Genomic DNA, 23,350 nt, shown 5'->3' with positions numbered 1-23,350 from the left:
TGCCAATTTCACCACAGCCTTGCCAACATCCTGAGTCATGAGACATGGATTTTTTGCCAACCTACTAGGTGAAAATGGTATTGCTGTTAAAATTCGCATGTGTTTCTTTATGAGAGAAGTTTCTGGATGTTTAAGAGACTTTTTGTTTATCTTCCCAGATAATTTTTAATGCATGTGCAAGCCATCACAGATAATAATCTTTCTCCTGTCTATATTTACAAATAGGGCAGTTGACTGTAGTTGAATATGGTATCCTTCTTATTTCACTCTTCATTCCTTACTGCCACTAGGCTCAACACTAAAGCTCAACAAGCTGGCTTTTTAAAAAAGCTTATTTATTATTTTTTTAAAAAGTTCATTCACTTATTTTGAGAGAGAAAGAAAATGCGAGTCAGGAAGGGGCAGAGAGGAAGAGAGAGAGAATCCCAAGCAGGCTCCGCACTGTCAGCACGGAGCCTGGCACGGGACTCGAACCCACAAACTGCGAGATCATGACCTGAGCTTCTATCTGCTGTTTCTCAAAATGATCAGCTCAAAGCCATCCTTATGCCAAAGAGGCATATTTTGGGGTGGCATATTCTGGTCTCCTCCAATATGCAACAAATTAAAAGTAATTATCCCTAATATGTAAACAAGCTTTTGCAGATCAATAAGAGAAACTGGAATAGCTCAATGAAAAAAAAAAATGTGTTCATGCAATGGCATTACTTCACATTACAGCACAAAGGATTAAGAAGTAGATAGTATGAAAGAAATAAAGGAAATGGAGGATAGGCCCCAGAAGTTTCAACATTCATCAAATAGGAGCTTCAGACACAGAAAATAGACAGTGGGGAGAAGGCAATACTTGAAGAAATAATGTTCTAGAATTTTCTGAGCTGAAAAAAGACAATCATCAAACTGAAAAGAGCCACTAAATTCTAAGCATGATTTACACGCATGCACGCGCACGCACACACACACACACGCACACACACACCATAGAAATAAAATTTCTAGGTTAAAAATAAAATCCTAAAGGATAACAAAATCCTGAAAGGTCCCAGCAAGAAAAGAGAGAAGAAAGAATACAGTGGAGGAGTTCTTCAAAGAGCTGACTTTGAACCTATATTTCAAAAAACCTGTATCTAGACAAGATAATCCAGATGAGAGCAAAAATATTTCAGAAAATTCATCACACACCTACCCCTTCTTAAAGGATTATTAGGGTATGTGATCCAGCAGAAGAAAACTGGATTAAGGAGCCAGAAGGGGGTTCTGGTAAGCAATGGTGAGGGGAAAAATAGTAACATTCATTGAAAAGTCTAAATAAGTTTTGATTGTAAATTTTAAAGATCACCATCTTGAACTAAAATTCCAGGTAATATAAACATGGGAGATGAGGGGAGGAAGAGGAAAGAAAGAGTTCTTATGTTGTGTAAGGGATGACTGTAGATGCAAATTAATGGTAGAATTGTAGAATAGTTGCTTTTTTTTAAAAAAAAATTTTTTTCAACGTTTATTCATTTTTGGGACAGAGAGAGACAGAGCATGAACGGGGGAGGGGCAGAGAGAGAGGGAGATGCAGAATCGGAAACAGGCTCCAGGCTCTGAGCCATCAGCCCAGAGCCTGACGCGGGGCTCGAACCCACGGACCGCGAGATCGTGACCTGGCTGAAGTCGGACGCCTAACCGACTGCGCCACCCAGGCGCCCCAGAATAGTTGCTTTTTAAAGTGTAAACTCTGGAGTCAAACTGCACATGGTCAAATTCTGGCTTCTCAATTTACTGGCAGCGTGACCTTGTGTAAGTCACATAATCTTTCTGTGCCTCAGTCTACTCAAGAGTAAACTGGGGATGGTTATTGAACTCACTGGATGGTTATGATGGTTACGTGAGTTAATATATGTAAAGCACTTAGAATAGCCCCTGTCACATGGTAATTGGTATATCTATTTCAGCTATTGTTGTTGTTGTCTTAAGTAATGACTTCAAATGTCTGCTAAAATGTAAAGGCAGGGTACCTGGGTGACTCAGTCAGTTGAGTGTCCGGCTCTTGATTTTGGCTCGGGTCATGATCTCATAGTGTGTGGGATCAAGCCCTGCGTCGGGCTCTGTGCTGACAGCATGGAGCCTGGTTGGGATTCTCTCTCTCCCTCTCTCTCTGCCCCTCCCCCTTCAAAATAAACAAACTCATAAGTAAGTAAGCAAATAAATAAAATGTAAATGTAGCTATAGATGAAGATGTTGAACAAGCAATAGCAGATACCACAGAAGAGGTAAGGAGCTGGTCAGGTTTCAGAATACTTCCCAGTCACAAAACTCTTGATGGTTTGGTCCCCAGTCGGGGATGCGATGGCCCAGAGTGGGAAAAGGTCAGAGGTCATCGATGGAGGATAAGCTGAGGTGGAGCTCTCTAACTGTGTCCTTTTGTCTCCTTATATTTTTTGGAAGGCTCATTACCTGTCCTGTAAGCACCACAAAGCAGAAAAGTGGCAGGGCTGGCCCAGTGCCAGTCTGAGGAGGCATGGTTACATCGGGGGCAGAGTGGGGTTGGAAAGCTCATAGAAAATGTGCAGTCAGGCTAGCCAGTATATAGGCAGGCATTCTTCCCTTCACCCTCTGGGCTAGGAAACTACAACAAATAACACCCCCCCCCACCAAAGCCCCTCTACATCCTCACTTGGTGCAGAAGTCCTGGAAGTTTCTTTGGGGAGTCACAGGCTGGGGAGGGAAAAGAAGGATTAGCTGAGCCCAGAGGACAACTCTAGAAGTTCTCTACCCTGACATACCAACCTCCAAACCCTCAAACCCACAAGGAATGTCCAGGCTACATATCTTCCCAGAAGGTTATATAGAACTTTTACCTGAACCCGGGTTCACCTTTTGGTAGGTGTCTAGCTAAAAGACAAAACTACGCCAAAGAATAAGAAAAGGAAGGGTTTTACTTGCAACAGGTATAGGAGAACACCAGAGATATTTCCCAAAGCAGTGTCTTCTCCAACAACTAAAGCCAGGTTAATTTTTTTAAGCTTATTTATTTATTTTGAGAATGGGGGAGGGGCAGAGAGAGAGAGAGAGAGAGAGAGAGAGAGAAAGCGAGACAGAGACAGAGAATCCCAACCAGGCTCCATGCTGTCAGCACAGAGCTCAATGCAGGGCTCGAACTCACGAACGCTTGAGATCATGACCTGAGCCAAAATCAAGAGTCGGATGCTCAACTGACTGAGCCACCCAGGTGCCCCTAAAACCAGGTTAGTTTTAAGCTAAGAGTGCATACATATTTATGAAGGGGCTTGCACAATAGGGAATTACAGCACGGAACTGGGGCAAAAGTCATTTTAAGGTGACTGAGTCCAGGTCAAAGTCACAAGGGCCAGCAAGGGCCAGCATCATCAGTTCTCTGGCTCCAGATCATCCAGTCTCCGAGTGCTTAAAGGGGTTTAGATCCTGCAAAGGTAACTCAGCATGCATCTGGTCAGTCTTCACTTTTGAGTGGGATTAGACTATCTCCTGGCCTGATAGTGACTGTTTGTTATATTCTTTTACAAGTCGACTGGGGGCCTAAAATAACTTTTCTTATGTCAAGAAAGCTGTGTCTGTTTTTCTTTTTCTGGGGACCCCAGCTCTTTCTGCTTACAGAACTATTAGGAATACTAGATATTAATTTCTCAAATAAATAATTCAGTGGGCTAGGTTGGGTATTAAAACAGGTGCATTTGAAAAGGCAAGAAACGTGATGAGGAATGGATAGAGATGGAGTAAATGAAAGAAATGCTAATTAATATGGAGGATAGATGTATACATGTCAAGACCCATCTAATAGTAGCCTCGTAAGGACAGAAAGCTTAAATTAAAAAAATGAGTGAGAATATCTCAGACTTAGACGACTTCAGATTTAAAGGGATCATAGTATGCTGAACAGAATAAAGACATTCACATATATACACTCCCCTAGACACAGTAAAATTCCAGATTATGAAAGATAACAAAAATTATTTTCATTTTATTTTATTAAAGAGTTTATTTGTAAGTCATCTCTACACCCAGCGTGGGGCTCAAACTCACAACCCCGAGACCAAGAGTCACGTGCTCCACCGACTCAGCCAGTCAGGTGCCCCCCAAAAATGATTTTTAAAACATCTACAGAGAAATAGAAGTTTACTTACAAAGCAAAAGTAATTTAACTGACATCAGATTTCTCAAATACCATACCGGATGCAAGCAGACTAGGGTGTAATAACTCCAAAGTGTTGAAAGAAAGGAACTTTTATATAAGGTGGAATAGAGACAGTTTCAGGCATACAGATTGTCAGAAGTTTAAAGACAGAGAGAAAGTCCAAGCAATAAAGGCAACCACACAGCAGTAAAATGAATGTGCGAGGAAGGATAATTTTTGCACAATACTAAGCAAGAATCTGCTTTAACTATTCATCACTGGTATGGCATAAAGGTTTCCCTTCCATCACCAAGGGTGAGTATTATATTGAACTTTTATTTTTTATTTTATTTTTTTTCACTTTCAATATACTAGCTAAATACATTTATTGAACTTTGAACATTTTTTTATTAGTTTTCTTTTATTATTATTATTTTTTTTCAACGTTTATTTATTTTTGGGACAGAGAGAGACAGAGCATGAACGGGGGAGGGGCAGAGAGAGAGGGAGACACAGAATCGGAAACAGGCTCCAGGCTCTGAGCCATCAGCCCAGAGCCTGACGCGGGGCTCGAACTCAGGGACCGCGAGATCGTGACCTGGCTGAAGTCGGACGCTTAACCGACTGTGCCACCCAGGCGCCCCTCTTTTATTATTTTTGAGAGGCAGAGAGAGAGACAGAGAGAGACAGAGAGACAGAGCGCGAGTGGGGGAGGGGCAGAGAGAGAGGGAGACAGAATCCCGAGCAGACTCCAGGCTCTGAGCTATCAGTGCAGAGCCCGATGCGGGCCCGAACTCATGGACTGTGAGATCATGACCTGAGCTGAGGTCGGATGCTCAACTGACTGAGCCACCCAGGCACCCCCATTTATTGAACTTTTAAATACATTCTATTGTAATTATGATGGTTGCTTTCCTTTGCCTCTTACTATGGGTTTACTGAGTATTTTGGTGGCTACAAACTCCCCGAGAAAGGCAGAAATGGCAATGGAGATATTTTAAATATCTCCATTTAATAGTGTTGGGGCGCCTGGGTGGCTCAGTCGGTTAAATGTTGGACTTCGGCTCAGGTCATGATCTCACAGCTCGTGGGTTCAAGCCCTGCATCGGGCTCTGTGCTAACAGTGAGGAGCCTGCTTGTTTCTCTCTCTCTCTCTCTCTCTCTCTCTCTCTCTCTCTCTCCCCCTCCCTGACTTGTGTGCTTTCTCTCTCTCTCTCAAAATAAATCAATACATTTAAAAAAATAAAAATGGTAGTGTCACTGTAAAAGAATAACCAAAGAGGAACATTGTTAGGGTAAATAAACACAAAACTGAATTTTCCCTGTTGCCAAAAAAGGGAAAGAGACTTCCCCTCCTTCACTTTTCTTCAAGCATTTCCTTGAGAAACCTAGGATTTTGAATCTTTCTCTGCCTCTTTGATATGTCTGTACATCTTTTTAAGAGCTAAATAAGCCTGTTGCCAGCCTATAACCCAGGAATGCCTTTCTTAATAAGAGCATTGGAGCCATCTCTTTGAAATGTGGTTGTCAAAGAAGATAAGCATCCCATTTACCTGTCACCTGGGAGTTTCACCTACGTGCTTGGCTCCAAGCTGTAAGCACCTGCTTATCATAGAGATAGTGGATAAAGGCAATTAGCTAGCACAGATGGCTAGTACAACTACCAGGTGAACTTAGGACTTGCCTGGGAGTACTTAGCACTCACCCTTGGATGCTGCTCTAAAGCCAGGCCAGTGAGCTGCACGCCTGGGCTTTTTGGCTCCTCCCATCACTTCTGATTGTATGAAATGCTGGGTCTCAGAAGTGTGTAATCTGGCTTCCCAAACGTCTGTCAAAGGGGTCAGGTGGTGCAATCTGGAAATGTGGGGAGTTCATGCCTTCATGCCTGTGGGGTGCATTTTGACCAACAAGAAAAGGATCCGGGAGTGAGCTGGGCAGATCAAGTCTCTCCTTCCTCCCTCTCTTCATGCAAAGTTCTGAGCTGCATTTCTTTGTATAATCTGCCTGGAGACATCCTATATGCCCAAAGTCTGTTTCTTTGGGAATCTGGCCTTAAACAATGGTCATTTGAACTTGTGAAGGCCATGTTAAGTGTTGATTGTGGAGAACCCAAGTCTGAGCAGAGTAAAATTGTCCAAAGGAGAAAAAGGGCAAATATGAGGATTCGGGATAGATGGAGGTGATGTATGCTGGCTGGGGCCAAGGACCCAGAGGGGATCCCACAGGATCAGCCAAGAGGGTCCTTGGCTTCACACAAGAATAGAAACGGAGAACTGAAGAGGAAGTGATGGCAGAGTTTATTGATTAGTAGAAGTGATACAGTAGAATGGAGACTAGAAAGGAAAAGAGTCTCATTTTTGCTTGGGGTCTGCAGTTTTTTTTTTTAAGGAAGAGATTTTATTTTAAAAGTAAGCTCTAGGGGCGCCTGGGTGGTGCAGTCGGTTAAGCGTCCGACTTCAGCCAGGTCACGATCTCGCCGTCTGTGAGTTCGAGCCCCGCGTCAGGCTCTGGGCTGATGGCTCAGAGCCTGGAGCCTGTTTCCGATTCTGTGTCTCTCTCTCTCTGCCCCTCCCCCGTTCATGCTCTGTCTCTCTCTGTCCCAAAAATAAATAAACGTTGAAAAAAAAAAAAGTAAGCTCTACCCACAACGTGGGGCTCAAACTCACGACCCCAAGGCCAAGAGTTGGCATGCTTTACCGACTGAGTCTGCCAGGTGCCCCTGGGGTCTGAGGTTTTTATTGAGGATGGAGATCTGGTGTACGTTGTCCTCTCAGGCATCCAGGAACTAGTCAAAACAAGGATGAATGCAGGGCCCCTGGGTGGCTCAGTCGGCTGAGTGTCCAACTCTGGCTCAGGTCATGATCTTGCAGTTCATGATTTGGAGCCCCACAGCGGGCTCACTGCTGTCAGCCCAGGGTCTACTTCAAATCCTCTGTCTCTCTCTGTCTCTTCCCCGCTTGTGCTCTTTCTCTCTCTCAAAATAAAATAAAATAAAATACCAAAAAAACCCAGGGATAAGTGCTCAGGTGTCCTCCATAAGTCACTTATGCCCTGGGGGCAGAGGCCTGGAGTCAGTGGTCTGGAAAGGTACTGTACTGGAAGACTGCAAAGAAATCATTAACTCCATGACCTTTACAAGGAGTACATACACCGTTTTCTATAAGGTCTGTGTAAGGAGGGGGGTATAGGTCCTAGCAAGAACAGAGGCAGGAATAAAGCAATATATTATGGGGCCCCTTCAGTTTCCCTGTCTTAGAAGGAATAGAAGAATGGAAAGAGGACTTTATTTTTTTTTGTTTTATTTTTATTTTTTTATTATTTTTATTTTTTTTTATTATATGAAATTTATTGTCAAATTGGTTTCCATACAACACCCAGTGCTCATCCCAAAAGGTGCCCTCCTCAATACCCATCAGCCACCCTCCCCTCCCTCCCACCCCCCATCAACCCTCAGTTTGTTCTCAGTTTTTAACAGTCTCTTATGCTTTGGCTCTCTCCCACTCTAACCTCTTTTTTTTTTCTTTTTTCTTTTTTTCTTTTTTCCTCCCCCTCCCCCATGGGTTCCTGTTAAGTTTCTCAGGATCCACATAAGAGTGAAACCATATGGTATCTGTCTTTCTCTGTATGGTTTATTTCACTTAGCATCACACTCTCCAGTTCCATCCACGTTGCTACAAAAGGCCATATTTCATTTTTTCTCATTGCCACGTAGTATTCCATTGTGTATATAAACCACAATTTCTTTATCCATTCATCAATTGATGGACATTTAGGCTCGGAAAGAGGACTTCAGATGCCTCTATTTTGACCTCGAGCTTTCTAGTTGGGTTCTTTCCTGTTTGTCTCTTAGCTCAGGTGGAAGACCCCAGGGCAAAAGCATCCCCTGATGGGAACTGCAAGTACACTCCCCAAGCAATAGGGACTGCCCTGAGCCAGCAAGACCTCATGTGACTGACCCCAAGACAACGATCAGTTTGACCTTCATTGCCCACCTGCACTTACCCACTCGCCTTTACCCCACATTTTCCTTATATAACTTGGAACTTTCTGGCATTTTGGAGTCAGTCTTTGAGACACCAGTCTGCTGTCTTCCCGGTGTTGGCTTCATTGAAATCATTTCCATTCTTGTTCCACTACCACTCGTTTCTCAGGCATTGGGTTTTGTCAGTGGCGAGTGGCCGAACCTGGTCTGTTTAGGATGCCTGGAGCCAGGTACTCTTGTACCACAATACCCCGGCTACAGAAACAGTAGAATAGCTTAAAGGCAAGTTTTAAAAAGTTAATGTTAATATATTTTTGAGACAGATAGAGACAGAATGCAAGCTGGGCAGGGGCAGAGGGAGGGGGAGACAGAGAATCTGAAGCAGGCTCCAGGCTCCACAGAGCCTGATGTGGGGCTCGAACCCACAAACTGTGAGATCATGACGTGAGCCGAAGTTGGGCACTTAACTGACTGAACCATCCGGGCACCCTTTAAAGGTGATTTTTTTGGGGGTAGGGAAGGCAGTTTAGGTGATTTTTGCAATGAACTTCTCAGCTCTGTAAAATATATACTTCCTTCACCTCCACTAGTCTTCTCTATGAAATCTTCAATAAATTGTCCTTTTATAATGATATTGCCTTATGAAATGAATTTTCCTTTGGGGAATAAAACACATTGAGTCCTGTGCTAGCATTGGTGCAAGAGAGACTGCAGAGCAGAGCCTGGGGAAGGAGCAGGTCTCAGAGGACCTAAGCCTGCCATGTGAAGAAGCCCAGGCTGGCCTGTTTGAGGATTAGACCACAGGAAGCAAAAAGACTCAGGCTAGCTGAGCACCCTACCAACCTGCAAACTGACTGCAGTCGAATGAGTGATCCCAGGCAAGACCAGCAGAAGAACCACCTGGCCCGACCCAAAGAGCTAACCCATAAGATCCTGAGCATATAAAATGTTTGCTGTTATAAGCCAAACAAAACAAAACAAAAAAACCCAAAAGCATATCCCCAATGGAACCTGCACATAGCCAGGTTACAAAATATTATATACAATAATTTAAAAAAAAATTTAAAGTAAGCTCCACACCCAACGTGGGGCTTGAACTCACAACCCTGAGATTTAGAGTTGTGTGCTCTACTGATGAAGTCAGACAGGTGCCCCTTATACACAATAATTGATAGGTTTCAAGAACCATTTAGAGAATAAAATGCCATTTAGAGAATAAAATGGAGGAAAATTGGGGCGCCTGAGTGGCTCGGTTGGTTAAGTATCTGACTCCTGATTTCAGCTCAGGTCTTGATCTCAGGGTCATAAGTAAGCCCTGCTTTGGGCTCCATGCTGGGTGTGAAACCTTAAAAAATGGAGGAAAATTACACTCATATAGTGACAAAAATTCATTACATCTACAAACAGATGATCGGAGGAGGATGGCAAATAGAAACTGTACGTCTCTCTCCCATCCCACCCAACATTATATTGATTTGGGAAGTGTTTTTAAGGATAAATTCTTTTTTTTTTAAAGTAAGCTCCACTGTCAATGCAAGGCTCAAACTCATGAGCCCTAGATCAAGGGTTGCATGCTCTACTGACTGAACCAGCCAGGCATGCCAGGGATAAATTATTTTTTTAAGTTTATTTATTAATTGAGAGAGAGAGAGAGAGAGAGAGAAGAGACTGCAAGCAGGGGAGGGGCAGAGACAGAGGGACAGAGAGAATCCCAAGCAGGCTCCGCACTGACAGTGCAGAGCCTGATGTGGGCCTTGAACTCACAAACCATGAGATCATGACTTGAGCTGAAATCAAGAGTCAAACGCTTAACCAACTGAGCCACCCAGGTGTCCCAGGATACATTCTTAACAGTACAGGGAAAAGGTGCTGGTGGGCCACCAGAAATGCTGAAACACTCCTGGAAGATAGAAACAAGGTGGGATCAGACTGAGAGAGAAGTCCAAGGAGACAAGATCACACCTCAAATCACCAGAGGCAAGAGCTGTTCTTTGTAACAAAGCCTCCGAAAAAGTCCAAACTCAGAGTCAAAAAGGACAAAGAGCGGGGGGGGGGGGGGCTTAGGATAATCATCTGGTGAGTTCATTGAAAAGTTCATTGGTAGATTGCCCTCCAACACTTACATAGATTGGCTGGCAGTAGCCCTTTCTGCCTCTAAGGTGCAACTCCAATAACTGTTCATTAAAGAAAGTAAATAATCAGGAATCTGCCCAACTTTCTGTATAATACCCATGAACATTAATACATTTGACCATGTAATAGGCCACAAATAAATCTTGAAGCTGCCCCTCAAAATGTAGAAAATGCAAGGGACATTCTCTGAACACAATAAAAGTAAAACAACGGTTTCTACTCGGAAGTTTAAAAAACACCCTTAAAGATGTTCTGAAGATGGCTGCTTGAGCAAACTTGTCTACCTCTCCACTGAAACAACAGAAAAAAATTGTATAGAGTACCAGGAAACAAGAAAGGATGTCATTTGGGGACCAGAAATTGGGACGGATTCCTTAAGAACAGAAAGTAGCTCAGATGAGAGTTTCAAGGGGGAAGGGAGCCAGAAGCCAAAATGAGCAGGAGGAAACAACCAAGAAGAGAAGAATATATCTGGAGAAACTTCAAACAGGGTAAAATGGATAAAAAATCAAGAACTACACTCACAGCTAAACGGCTAGTTGGACCTTCAACACCCTTACTTACACTGGGCAGATGGCACACTAATGACCATGAACTCCCTACCTCCTACATGGGAAAGTCCCCTAGGATGCATGTAGGGAATGCTGAGAAAGAAGCATATCAGAGCCTGGGGTACCTTCAGCCCTCCATAGTAATAATGAAGGAGAGCAATGTATTTGTAGAGAGGGAACCATTTTAAAAAATTTTATTTTTAAGTAATCTCTACCCCTAATGTGGGGCTTGAATTCACAACCTCGAGGTCAGGAGTCGCGTGCTCCACTGGCTGAGCCAGCCAGATTCCGTGAGAAGGGACCATTTCTAGTCTGTCTGCTCCATGGCTAGTCATGCCAAAGCAAAGAGGAATATTCAGCATGCCCTACCTGCTTACAGAGAGTCTGAACCAGGCACCCAACAATGAAACTTTCATGCGTTTTATGATAGTAATATTTAGATAAAACGGTAAAACACATAAAATGTTGTCAAAGGCATCATTGGCCTATTTCACTGGCTCAAAAACTGTTCCCACAAGTACATGTGTCTCCCTAAGGAGAATAAATCTTTTTATTGAGGTAAAATTAGTATATAACATCACATAAGTTTCTGGTGTACCAATATTATAATTCAGTATCTGTATACACTACAAAGTGATCACCACCAAAAGTCTAGTTACCATACATCACCATACAATTGAGCTCCTTTACTCATTTTGCCCACCCTCCGACACCTTTCCCCCCCTGGTAACCATCAATCTGTTCTCTACTAGGTTGTTTTTGTGTTGTTTGTTTGTTTTTTGTTATGTTTTGTTTTAGATTCCATGTATGAGTGAAATCATGCTATTTGTCTTCCTCTGTCTTATTTCACTTAGGATTATACCCTCAAGGCCATCCATGTTGTCCTCTACTCTGAGACTTGGGACAGAACCTGAAGCTTATTCATGTTCCCCCTCCAATACACACCTGTTCTCCTTTTTTGAAAAGTTTACCTATTTATTTATTTTGAGAGAGGGCAGGGAGGGGCAGAGAAAGAGAGAGAGAGAGCGCATCCCAATCAGGCTTTGTGTTGTCAGTAGTGCGGAGCCCAAAGCGGGGCTCAATCCCACAGACGGTGAGATCATGACCTAAGCCTAAATCAAGAGTCGGAAGCTTAACCAACTGAGCCACCAGGTACCCCCACACCTATTCTCCTTAATGTCTGAAGTCTCAGTGAGTTCCAAGCCCATCCATCCCACACATGCAATTTACAGGAACTCTGGCAAGAAGTCTGACATCTGCCAGTGTCTCTGTGTATAATCTCTCTCTATTTATATATAACATCTATTAAATGCATGGTGAATATTAATTGCACTTTATATGGTTATTATGGAAGGTGGGCTGAGAAGACCCCAGTGAACCAGACCTCCCCCATTCCTGCAGATGGTGTTCTTATCCTGGGATGTAAAGTCCTGGATTTGGGACTTGTCCCACCCAGAGGTGTGACAAGTGACAGGATAATATTCTCAAAGAAGCAGGTAAACAAGGATGTCCTCGATACACATTCCCCAGGAGCTGACTTTGTGGGGAGGGTCGCCCCTGTGAAGAAGGCTGTATCATGGGGAACATGCTGGTCAGAAAGAGTTCATGTATGTATCCCTATCTGCCTATACCCCTGGCCATGCTTTATTCCTCACCTGTCTGTCTTGTCTAGAGCTCCAATGAATGGTGATTCTTTGAGGCTTTTCTCAATCTCTCAGGGCAAAGTCCTCCGGAGTAGGGTCCACCAACTCTCAGGGCTTTAGGAGACCCAGCCTCAGGGCTGATGTGAGGACAGCAACCCTGCAGCTGTCATAGTGTGTACATGGGAGAGGGCGGACCCAACTCTGGCCCAGCAAATGTGGACTTAGCCTCAAGTCATAATGATCAGTCAGACCCCCAGGAGAGCCTTTAATTCTTGTCTGTCTCCTCAGGACCCAATCATCTGTGGCTTTATGGCTTCTCCCTGCTTTGGATCCAAATCTATTGGGATGAGGAGACAGGTCCAGAGGTGGAACAAAGGCAGAGGTAGGGGAGATGGAAGCCTCAGCGGAAGAGTAGAGACCTGCCAAGGCTGGGTGGTTGCTGGGAGGCTGAGGTGATGGGCAGTGGATGGTTAAAATAGCACCAACCCTGCTTCCATCTGGGGCTGGTATTTGATATCCAATGCAAGTCACCTTGGTGACCTCTGTTGGCAACCTTAATGTCCCTTAATGTACCACACAATGGTTTGTTCCCTCAAAGACTCCCCTCTTCCTTTTCCCAGAGCTGATTATGTGGTCTGCAATGGTATGTATAGGAGGAGACTCTCCCATTCTCAACTCTTCACCCCTCCCCAGCCCTCAAAACTTTGGTCATGAGACCCTTGATGGGCAGTTTCATACTTTTGTCCAGTGGATTTTTCCATCTGCTGCTCTCCTGCATCATGACTAGCAAACTTCCATTCCTGCGCACCATATGCTCTCCAGGGGACCACTCCTTTTTCTATTCTTCTACATTCCCCAGTTGATGGTTTTATCTCTGTCTCCTCTCACAGACTTCCAAATGGACCATCCCAGCCCCTTACTAAGGAGATCTTATAGAGAGCAAAGGCCAAGGTGTCCAACCAGCACCTACCCCAGAATTTGGGGTGTATAGTGTCCATCAAAATAAAAACTGGAAACATCACCCATTAGAATGTTAGCTCCATTTGGGCTGGGACATTTGTCTGTCTTGTTCCCTGATGTCTTTCAAGCACCTAGAGCAGTGTTCAGTACACAGTACATGTTCAATAGGTGTTTGTTGAATGAATGAGCCCTTTGACACAACAATTACACTTCTAAGACTGCGTGCTAAAGAAACACACATATGCACAGGGCTCTGTGCAGAAGAATGAAAGGAGCAAACAACTGAGAAAAGCTTGTACATGTTTATTAACTGTCAATGACTAATACAACGTAAATTAATAATGGGGATTTACAACATGGAGCACCTGCTGAACAGGAACAAAATGAATGGTACTTGTCCAGGACACTCCGGTAGTGGGGAAAAAGCACGTGGAAAATGCTTATAGTAGTACCGTATGTGTGTGTGTAAATGCAGAGGAAAACATGTGAAATCAAACACCCAAAACTGCCCTCAGCAGTCACATCTGCACATCTGGGGAGGAGGGTAGTGCTGTTCTATGCAGAGAATTACCTGACAATACAATACTTATTTTCTAAGATAAGTGCATGGATACACAGAAAGAAATATGTATTAGGTATATGTTTTACTCATCAACAAAACTCTTATATCTAACAGAATATTTGGCGCACAGTAACAAAAATCATGCTTAACTTTTCACTATTGTGAACTCTTTCTTTTGCTTGCTATACATCTGATGGCTAGGAATTCACAGCCATGCCCATGTTCATGAAAGGCCACCAGGTTCTGCTTCTTATCATGGGCACTTGTACATCCCTGAGGTTGAGGCAAGGAAAGAGAAGGAGAATCAGTGGCAGTGAGCTCCTATTGTCTGATAAATCAATACCAAACTCCTCATCCACACCTGCTTGGCTGTGAGCACTCTGATTCTACCCTACTTCATCATCTGCACGCATCTCCCACTGCTCCTCAAAGTGAACCTTATGCTCATGCCATAGTGACCCCCTTACCTGTCTTTTGAGTTTTCCCAGACTACAGGAAAGTGTGGCCTACACATCAGGAGCTGACCAGGGGTTTGGGAGCCCACATCATTCTAGGTAGGGAGGATCCCTGGGTATACTGAGCAGGGAGCAGAAAGAGCATGGGAAACCTCATCATTTAGCTTCAATGCTGCACCCCAAGGGACTAGGAGAAAGGAATGGTTTGGGGAATAAGCGACAAGATGGGATACCAGTTCTATAACAGACAAGTACATTTTGCAGGGCTGCGGGTATGGACTGAAGGGTTACTTACAGGATTAGTCATCTTCCTCGGGATCACTGATCTCTTCATATGCTATCAGGTTCTTTCTTTGGCGCAGTCTATTGGCCCAAATATTCTTCCCTTTCTTGGATCCTATGGTGGAGAAGAGTTGGTAAATGAGAGTTGGTTGGGTTGGGGAGTATAATTCTCTGTTTTGTTTTGTTTTGTTTTCAGATAAGGAGATGCCTCCTCCCTCCCAAGTGCCCACAGGCATTCGACATAGTCTGTTTTCCACATCTTCTGGCTCAGAGAGGTTGAGATGTTAGACCAATACACACCAAATGCCCACAGTTTTAGCTTCTGGCTCTTCCCATTGTCAGATTTAGATTTCCAACCTCTTTACTTACCAGAACATTCATTCAGACCTTCTTTCATTCAGCATATTTGTGTTAAGGGCATATTGTGTGTCAGGCTGAGGGCTGGGGATACAACTGTAAGATGCATTCCCAGGTTATCACAGATGGAATTACTTGACCACATTTCATATTGTCAAGCTTTCTAGATTTAACGCCCTTGAACAATTTGTGAACTATGATTCTTTATTTCCATTTTATGGACTAGGAATCTGGAGTTCAAAGAATTTAGAAGACTTGCCTATAGTCACTTGGCTTTTATTTTTAATTCTTATTTTTTTAAAGTAGGCTCCACACTCAGCATGGAGCCCAACATGGGGTTTGAACTCACAACCCTGAGATGACCTGAGCTGAGATCAAGAGTCAGACACAACCAACTGAGCCACTCAGGCACCCCTAGTTACTTAGCTTTTATATCAATGACAAGTCAGGTCTATGACCCTGGAAGTCATGTTCTAATATCTCAGCTGGAGCTCGGTGAGCTCCTCAGTCCAGTCTGGCTACAACCCTGTCCAAGATCCATCCCCCATACCTAGACCACATACTTGAACATAGCCAGGAAACAGAGGAGTCGTTCCCACATAGCTACCTCTTACCTGGTTTTTTCTTACTCTTTTTACCAGGGGCACTCGCTTTTCCTGGGCAGCACTGCTGTTCCTGAACCTGCTTAGAGCCAAGTGCTACTGGCACTGGGTCTGAGTCATCTTTTTCCTTTGGTTTCTTGTGCATCACCTTTTTAATGTGAAGGTCATACATAAACAGTATCAACAGCATTTCTCTAGTGCTTTAGAGCTTACAAAATGTCTTCACATGCAGTACTTTGATTAATGTCCTAAAACCCTGGAAGATCATTATATCACCTGTACCTAAATTATGAAGAGCCTGGGAGATTAGAACAAAAAGGAATGGCCTAAATAAGGGTGTCTCCAGGGCTAGAACATTTGTCTTCACCTTCTTGCAAACAGCAAAATGCTCCATGTAAGTGGAGTGTTGTAGACAGAAGAGTTGGGGTAGAATAGCATTCTAAGAATCCCCATGAGGGGCTTCTTTCTTGCATAGAAGCTAGTAGAGAGCTGCAGGGAGAATAAATGTAAAAATGCACAGAGACAAAACACTGCTGGAAAATGGTATAGAGGAGAGGCGTACAGGGAAGGGAGAGGAAAAGAATAGTTCACAGACATTAATATAGACAGCAAAGAAAGCAGCACCAGATGTCACCTACTATCCTATGCTGGCAAGAACATTGAATGTGGAATTAGGCAAGGTGGCTCTCATACCAATTCTGCTTGCATCAGGATGTGTCACTGACCAACAATCTTAAGTTACCTTTCATTCAGTTCCCTCGTTTATGAAATAGTGAACAATAAAAGTAAAAGAAGCTAAGTGAAAGTACTGAGCTTGCAAACACTTTAATGTGGTAATAATGAAAATGAATACTTTCTTTTATGATCCTTCTTTGAATTCTCTCAACTGTCTCCAACCATCTCAACTGTCCCAGATGCCTTTACCCTCTCTAAAGTAGAGTTTATTCTACAATTGTGGAATCACTTATTCAGTGAACATTCAGGTACCTCTGAGGGACTCCCTGGGCTGGGATCGAGGCTTCAGAGATGCCTCAGATGCTGACAAAGCCCCAAAGGAGATCACAGTAGGGAGGGGCTGACAGCTCAGGCCATTCTCAAGCCACATGAAAGTGTCCCTGCCACAGAGCAGAGGGGAGCTGGTATTTCATTTTGCGAGAGTGGGTGTCTAAACAGAAGCATGATCAGCTTCTGTGGGGTAAAGCTTTGGGAGAAACCCTCGAACTTCATAAACACATGAAAAGTTTCTTGAGCTTGGAAATCCTTTGGGGGCTTTTCTTAATTGTCCTGTGATTCATTAACAGTGTTTAGCAAGAACAATCACCCCTTTTAAAAAAGAAATGTTTCAAATGTACAGACTACTACCACTACCTCTGTGGTCTCAGGCAAATTACTTAACATCTCTGCACCACAACATCCTCATCTTTATGATTAGTTTTTATTACTAATATCCTCATTATTATCTGAGAATAATGATAGGAAAACATCATAGAGGTTTTCTGAGGATTAACGAAATTAATCCTTGTGAATTGCTTAAAATAGTATCTGACATCAGTATGAAAACAACAGAAGTATCAGCTATCACAATCTCTAATTATTAAGTTATTGATGCTACATCAGGAATTGTGATAAACAGATCATGAAAGGGAGGCAGCAAGGGTCAGGCCATATTCAATATTCCCCCGCTCTTACCGATATTCATATCTGTGGAGGAAGAAAGAGTCTCTGGTTCTTTAGATTTGGGAGATACTCACCTTCAGGCGTTTTCTCTGTTGCACATCAGAATCCTCCTGAAGAGGTTCATCTAAAAGAAATGATAAGTGGAAGTTTTTCTCTGTTGACAAACATTCCCAAACACCAGAGACTCCTGTAGTATCAGGGAATTCTGAGGAAAGGGTTATGAATCCACTTATTGTCAAGGAGTTATTTTGAGACTGGCTTTAAAAATATTTTTTTATGTTTATTTATTTTTGAGAGAGAGAAAGAGACAGAGCACAAGTGGGTGAGGGAAAGAGAGAGACAGGGAGACACAGAATCCGAAGCAGTCTCCAGACTCTGCACTGTCAGCACAGAACCCGACGTGGAGCTTGAACCCACAAACTGTGAGATCATGACCTGAGCCGAAGTTGGACGCTTCACCAACTGAGCCACCCAGGTGTCCCTGAATTATCTTTAAATTGTGATTATACATTTATTCATGGCATCATGATTCATAATTTTCCTTCTGATGATTTATAAAATGTGAACTAAACTCCATCATTACCTCATCCTATTCTACTACATATTTCTTGCGTCTCCCCCCAATTAAACTGAATTAATTAAACTAAATTGATTGCATTCATTTAAAGATGTGTGACAACTAAAATCACTGTCTACTTAAACCTGGTGAATTTTATAATATGCCAGTTATACTTTAACCAAGTCATTAGGTGTATGATGAACCATGGATGATTTAGCAGTGGTTCTGGAATGTTTCCAGTAAAAAGATACTCCTTTAGTGTCAGGGGTGCCTGGGTGGCTCAGTCAGTTAAACATCCACCTCTTGGTTTTGACTCAGGTCATGATCTCACAGCTTGTAGGTCCGAGCCCCATGTCATGGTCCTGGTGCGGGGCCTGCTTGGGATTCTCCCTGTCCCTCCCCCATTCACACACTCTCTCCCTAAAAATAAATAAATGATAATACAAAGATACTCCCTTAGTGTCAAAAATTTTGTAGATTTTCAAGCACTAGATTTTCAGCCCTCTCACAGTAGTTTTGGGAACTTGTGGAATCTGGTCTGTCTTCCTGGAGAGTCACAGGTCTGTTGGAGATGGTTTGAACATTCTGACTCTGTCTGCTTACAACTGTGCCGTCAGAGCAGAGACCAAGTGAATATATCTCATCCTCTTTACAGCGAGTACACACACTGCTCAAATGCACACAGATTTCTAGAATCTGCTACCCTTTTCACTGTGTGTTACCTGTGCCCACTGACAACTAGAAAAGCTCGGTGTGTGGAGAATCGCTGTCTCAAACTCTCTCCCAAGCTCAACACCTAAAATCAGGTTGGATTAGGAGCAAAAAGACTACTTGGTTTGGGTAAAAACACCAAATAGCTGTATGTCATTATATAATCCATATAATGCATTATACACACACACACACACACACATGTATATTATATAATGCATTAATCACTCTCTCTTAAGATATTTACCCAATACCTCTGCCCTATTATGAAATTGACTCTTGAAGTGTTTTGTGGATTTATACTTTTTTTTTTTTTAAAAAAGTAACTTCTGTGCTCACTTTGGCAGCACATATACTAAAAAAGTAATCTCTATGCCCAATGTGGGGCCTGAACTCATGACACCGAGGTCAAGAATCGCATGCTCTACCAACAGCCAGCCAGGTGCTCCACATGGATTTAGACTTTAGTTATATTTTTCTTAATTGTCCTGTGATTCATTAACTGTGTTGAGCAAGAACAGTAACACATTAAAAAAAAAGAAATGTGGGGCGCCTGGGTGGCGCAGTCGGTTAAGCGTCCGACTTCAGCCAGGTCACGATCTCGCGGTCCGAGAGTTCGAGCCCCGCGTCGGGCTCTGGGCGATGGCTCAGAGCCTGGAGCCTGTTTCCAATTCTGTGTCTCCCTCTCTCTCTGCCCCTCCCCCGTTCATGCTCTCTCTCTGTCCCAAAAATAAATAAACGTTGAAAAAAAAAAAAAGAAATGTTTCAAATGTACAGAAAATTATGGAGAATAATATGGGAAACACGTGAACATCTATCACTGAGTCTAGTCAGATATTACCATTATCCCACAACTGCTTCAGATTGTTCTGAGATCTTTATTCAAAATATAAGAAAACATGGGGCACCTGGGTGACTCAGTCGGTTAAGCGTCTGACTGGATTTTGGCTCAGGTCATGATGTCATGGTTTGTGAGTTCGAGCCCCACATCGGGCTCCATGCTAACACTGCAGAGCCTGCTTGTGATTCTCTCTCACTCTCTCTCACTCTCTGCCCCTTCCCTGCTCTCTCTCACACACACACTCTCTCAAAATAAATAAATAAAACTTAAAAATATATATAACAAAACACAATAAACAAGTAACAGCTGAAGTCATCTGTACAGTCCTCACTGATCCCTACCCTCCCTCTTTCTGCATTCCTGAATTTGATGGGTTTTATTCTCATTCAGGTTTTATACATTTACCATTTGCTTATTATCCATAAAAATATATACTCTCATTTTGCATGTTTTAGGATTTTATATGAATGGCCTCTGACTCTACTTAACCTTCTACATCCAACTTTTCTCACTCAGCCATGATACTTTTGAGAGAGCAAACTCCTGAGAACCCTTCCCAAGCAGCTGGACCCAAAGCAGTTGGGCTTTAGGAGACCCTTTCCAGGCCTTCCTGTCCACTTACTCTCATTCCCGGAGTCCTGGTCTTCATCAGAATCATGCCCACTGGACTTTGTGGCACATTTTTTAGGACACATGAAAGCTGGGAGGGTGGTCTTGAGACCTAGAAAGAAGCAAAATATTTGTTCTTTAAGAGACAACCTGAGAGAGGAATGTGCGGTGGGATCCTGGGAAGCAGCAGGAAAAGTAAAGCTCATCAGCTGGGGGAATCCCAACAAGGGTGAGCAGAAGAGAAACATGTGGGATCTATGTTTGAGCATCTTTGTGGCCACCCCAGGCCCTCAGCCCTGCACAGAATAGAAAAGAGCAGAGGGGCGCCTGGGTGGCTCAGTCGGTTGAGCGTCCAACTTCAGCTCAGGTTGTGATCTCACAGTTGGTGAGCTTGAGCCCTGCATCAGGCTTGCTGGTGTCAGCGTGGGGCCTGCTTCAGATTCCCTGTCTCCTTGTCTCTCTGCCCCTCCCCCGCTCATGCTAGCTCTCTCAAAAATAAATAAAACACACAAAAAAAAAAAAAAGGAAAGGAAAGGAAAGAAAAGAAAAGAAAAAAAGAAAAGAATGCCCTGAAGTTGCCCTAGGATTTCTCCCCGCACAAAGGGCAGGTGTGGGACACTTGCAGCCTAGGAAGAAGCCGCGGCATGTAAAGGGACTGAGGGGGTAGTGATGTGTTCCCAGGCTTGTCTGTACCCAGAACTTCCTGTTACCTAGACCAGTCATGATGTCATAGTTTCTCTTCATGTACACATAGGTGATTTTATCTGAGTATCCAAGTTTTGCCCACTCTTCCTTAGAGAAGAACTTGGAAATAGCCTTGAATTCCTAGGAAAGAAAAATAAGTAAATCCTAACAGCAACTCAGCTAAACATGTCTGGTCTTCAGTTGGGGTCTCTTCCTCTGCCACAGGATCTCAATGTTGGATCTGTGAACTGGGGATAATAATCCTTCGCAGTTAATGTCATGGGTAACATTCCCTAGCCTTTCCCCAGGCATGCAGTAGATGCTTAATGCTGGTAGCATGCTCTTTTACCTTCCAGAATGGACTGAGAGTCACCAAATGCAGTGCAAAGTCACAGATCTTTGTCTCCAGGAATGGTGGGTGAGGAGAGAGTGAGGATGGGAAGCTCCTGAGTCTCTGGACCTCCCCCTGACACCCTGCTCCTTTTCTCCAGTGCCTCTTACCTCACCTCCTCAGAAATCTAGTCACTCTACAGTGTCCCCTGGGCCACTCCTCTACCCCCTCCAGATCACCTCACCTTGCATTTCTTCTCTGATTTCTGGGTAACCTCTTTGGGCCTCTTTGCAAAGGAGTTGCCTTTGTTCATAGCGCTGGAGATGGTTTGATCTTGAAGGGACATAACCTAAATCTCTCCAGTCATGTATCGAAAGGACCTGAGGAAGGGAGATAGCACTGAGGGTAGGCTACATTTCGTCAGTTACCTAGAGTTCTAGGTTCTACTTTTCTCCATCCTGGGCTTATCTGCCCCTGAAAAAGGACATGGCTGTGGGGGTGTGGGTTGGGGGGGACAGAGTCAAATGAACACGGGGCTGGAGATCTTTGGGAGAAGTACTGGTTAGGAATGACAGGTTTTCTGTAAGTATTAATGCATCCTTGAGACTTTGAGAAGGGATTTGTTACTGTTGATAGTAGTTTGCCTGAAGTTTGGCTTATCCTGAAGGAAAGATATAAAGACAACCTTGTTGGGCAAGAAGTGAAGTGAGCATCTAGTTTTATGAGGGGGAAGGGGGCATGTTTTGAGGCAAAAGAGTGAGGAGGTAAGTCCCAGAGACCATATGGTGTCTCTGACAGATGGGTTTAGGTTTTCAGGCAGAGGGATGTGGGGTTTTGCTCTGTTGAAAATAAATGAGGATTGCTAACATAAAGTGGATTTAGAGCCCATTATTAGGTTATTTGAAAATTATTGGTGTGAAGACAGCTAGAATCTCCAAGACTACTCGATCAGCCATCATTTAGGCAATGCAGCAATGTGGAGAGTTTCAATGCAGCAATCTGGTGTTCCTCAACATTGGGAATCTCTTAGGGAGAGAAAATTCAGGGGTCTCTAAGGCAAAGAAGGTTTCTGCTCTATCCTAGAGGAGTCAATAAAAGAGTCACTTAGGCAGTGGCTATTATCTCTGGTTGAAGAAATCTAGGGCCATCTAGCTGATTTGGGGGTTTCTCAGGCTGACGGGAGTTCCTTCCTCAGGAAGGCCAATTAGAAAGTCTCACAGACGAAAAACTAGTTTTATCTTTGCCTGACGGGGATTGCCCTGAAAGGCTTTAAGTCACTTCTCAGTCCTAGGGATATTGAGGATGTTGGGAGGCCCAGAGAGAATTAAACTACTTGAGTGACCTGTGGAGATTCCTTACTTTTTTACCTGCCCACCTTTGACCAGTCCACAACTGTCCGAAAAGAAAGCTTCCCTCAGAGGCGAAGCGGAGGCGAAAAGTCGCTCCAATGGATGATATCCCACAATTCTACTGCCCAAGGACAATCAACCAATCAGAACAGTGAATGAACTTGAACTGGCCAATCAGGGGGTAAGAAAGTAGGCGGGGCAAGGGAGTCAGTCACGGGGTCTATTAAGTCCTGCTCCAGGGACAGTACCGTTTTTTTCACAGTGGGTTGATTTTCACGCTTGAAGCAGGATTGTGCTCTGCCAAAGTTGGCCGCTCTAGGTTCCGTAGGCCCTTAAGTGCGCATGCTCAGATGGTCCCTTTTTCTTCAGCATACTGCTCTGTTCTGTGCATTTGTTGTTTAGTTTTAATAAATGCGAAATATGAAACCATCACCTCAAATCCTTGCTATCAATCTCCAACTTCCTCAGGTATGGGGGTCTTTTCTAGGACTACTCTAGTGACTTCAGAATTTTAAACTTTTAAAAGATTGAATTCCTTTCATTAATATATGTATGAAGTTATTGAAACAGACTTCATGTAGTTGTCCCATTAAAGATAACGTTTGCAGGTACAAAGCTACAGAGATGTCTACAGTCTTTATAAGTCGATCCTTCAACAGCAGTCTCATATTGGATTTCCTCATTCTAGATGAAGATTAACAAATTATCCATAATCAAACTGATGTCTTTGATTAGATGACTAACAAAATTTCTAGTTATTTGTCTAGGAGCTCCCCAAGGAAGAGACACACAAATAGGGCATATCACCGGTACTGTCTGAAATAGGAACTATGTGATCATTGTTACAGTGATTCCATAAACGCTGTCAGGTAAAATTTGACCCTTGACAAAAGGGACACTTAGTGATGGGATGCCCAGAAAAGC

At 43.4% G+C, this 23,350-nt stretch overlaps 1 protein-coding gene across 1 annotated transcript; it reads right to left on the bottom strand.

Annotated features, from left to right (window-relative positions):
- Window positions 1–13,695: 13,695 nt before the first annotated feature.
- LOC123594195 (putative protein SSX6) lies at window positions 13,696–22,538 on the bottom strand. Its single transcript, XM_045470896.1, has 8 exons — window positions 22,445–22,538; window positions 21,322–21,457; window positions 20,773–20,887; window positions 20,076–20,174; window positions 17,417–17,466; window positions 15,678–15,813; window positions 14,720–14,821; window positions 13,696–14,242 (listed from the first exon to the last, which is right to left on the bottom strand). Exons 2-7 carry the CDS (start codon window positions 21,421–21,423, stop codon window positions 14,724–14,726), a joined length of 600 nt encoding a protein of 199 aa, XP_045326852.1. The 5' UTR covers window positions 21,424–21,457; window positions 22,445–22,538; the 3' UTR covers window positions 13,696–14,242; window positions 14,720–14,723.
- Window positions 22,539–23,350: the final 812 nt, after the last annotated feature.

The sequence above is a fragment of the Leopardus geoffroyi genome, chromosome X (assembly GCF_018350155.1).
Source record: "Leopardus geoffroyi isolate Oge1 chromosome X, O.geoffroyi_Oge1_pat1.0, whole genome shotgun sequence".
Lineage (NCBI taxonomy): Eukaryota > Metazoa > Chordata > Mammalia > Carnivora > Felidae > Leopardus > Leopardus geoffroyi.
This window is presented reverse-complemented; position numbering and strand designations above follow the sequence as displayed.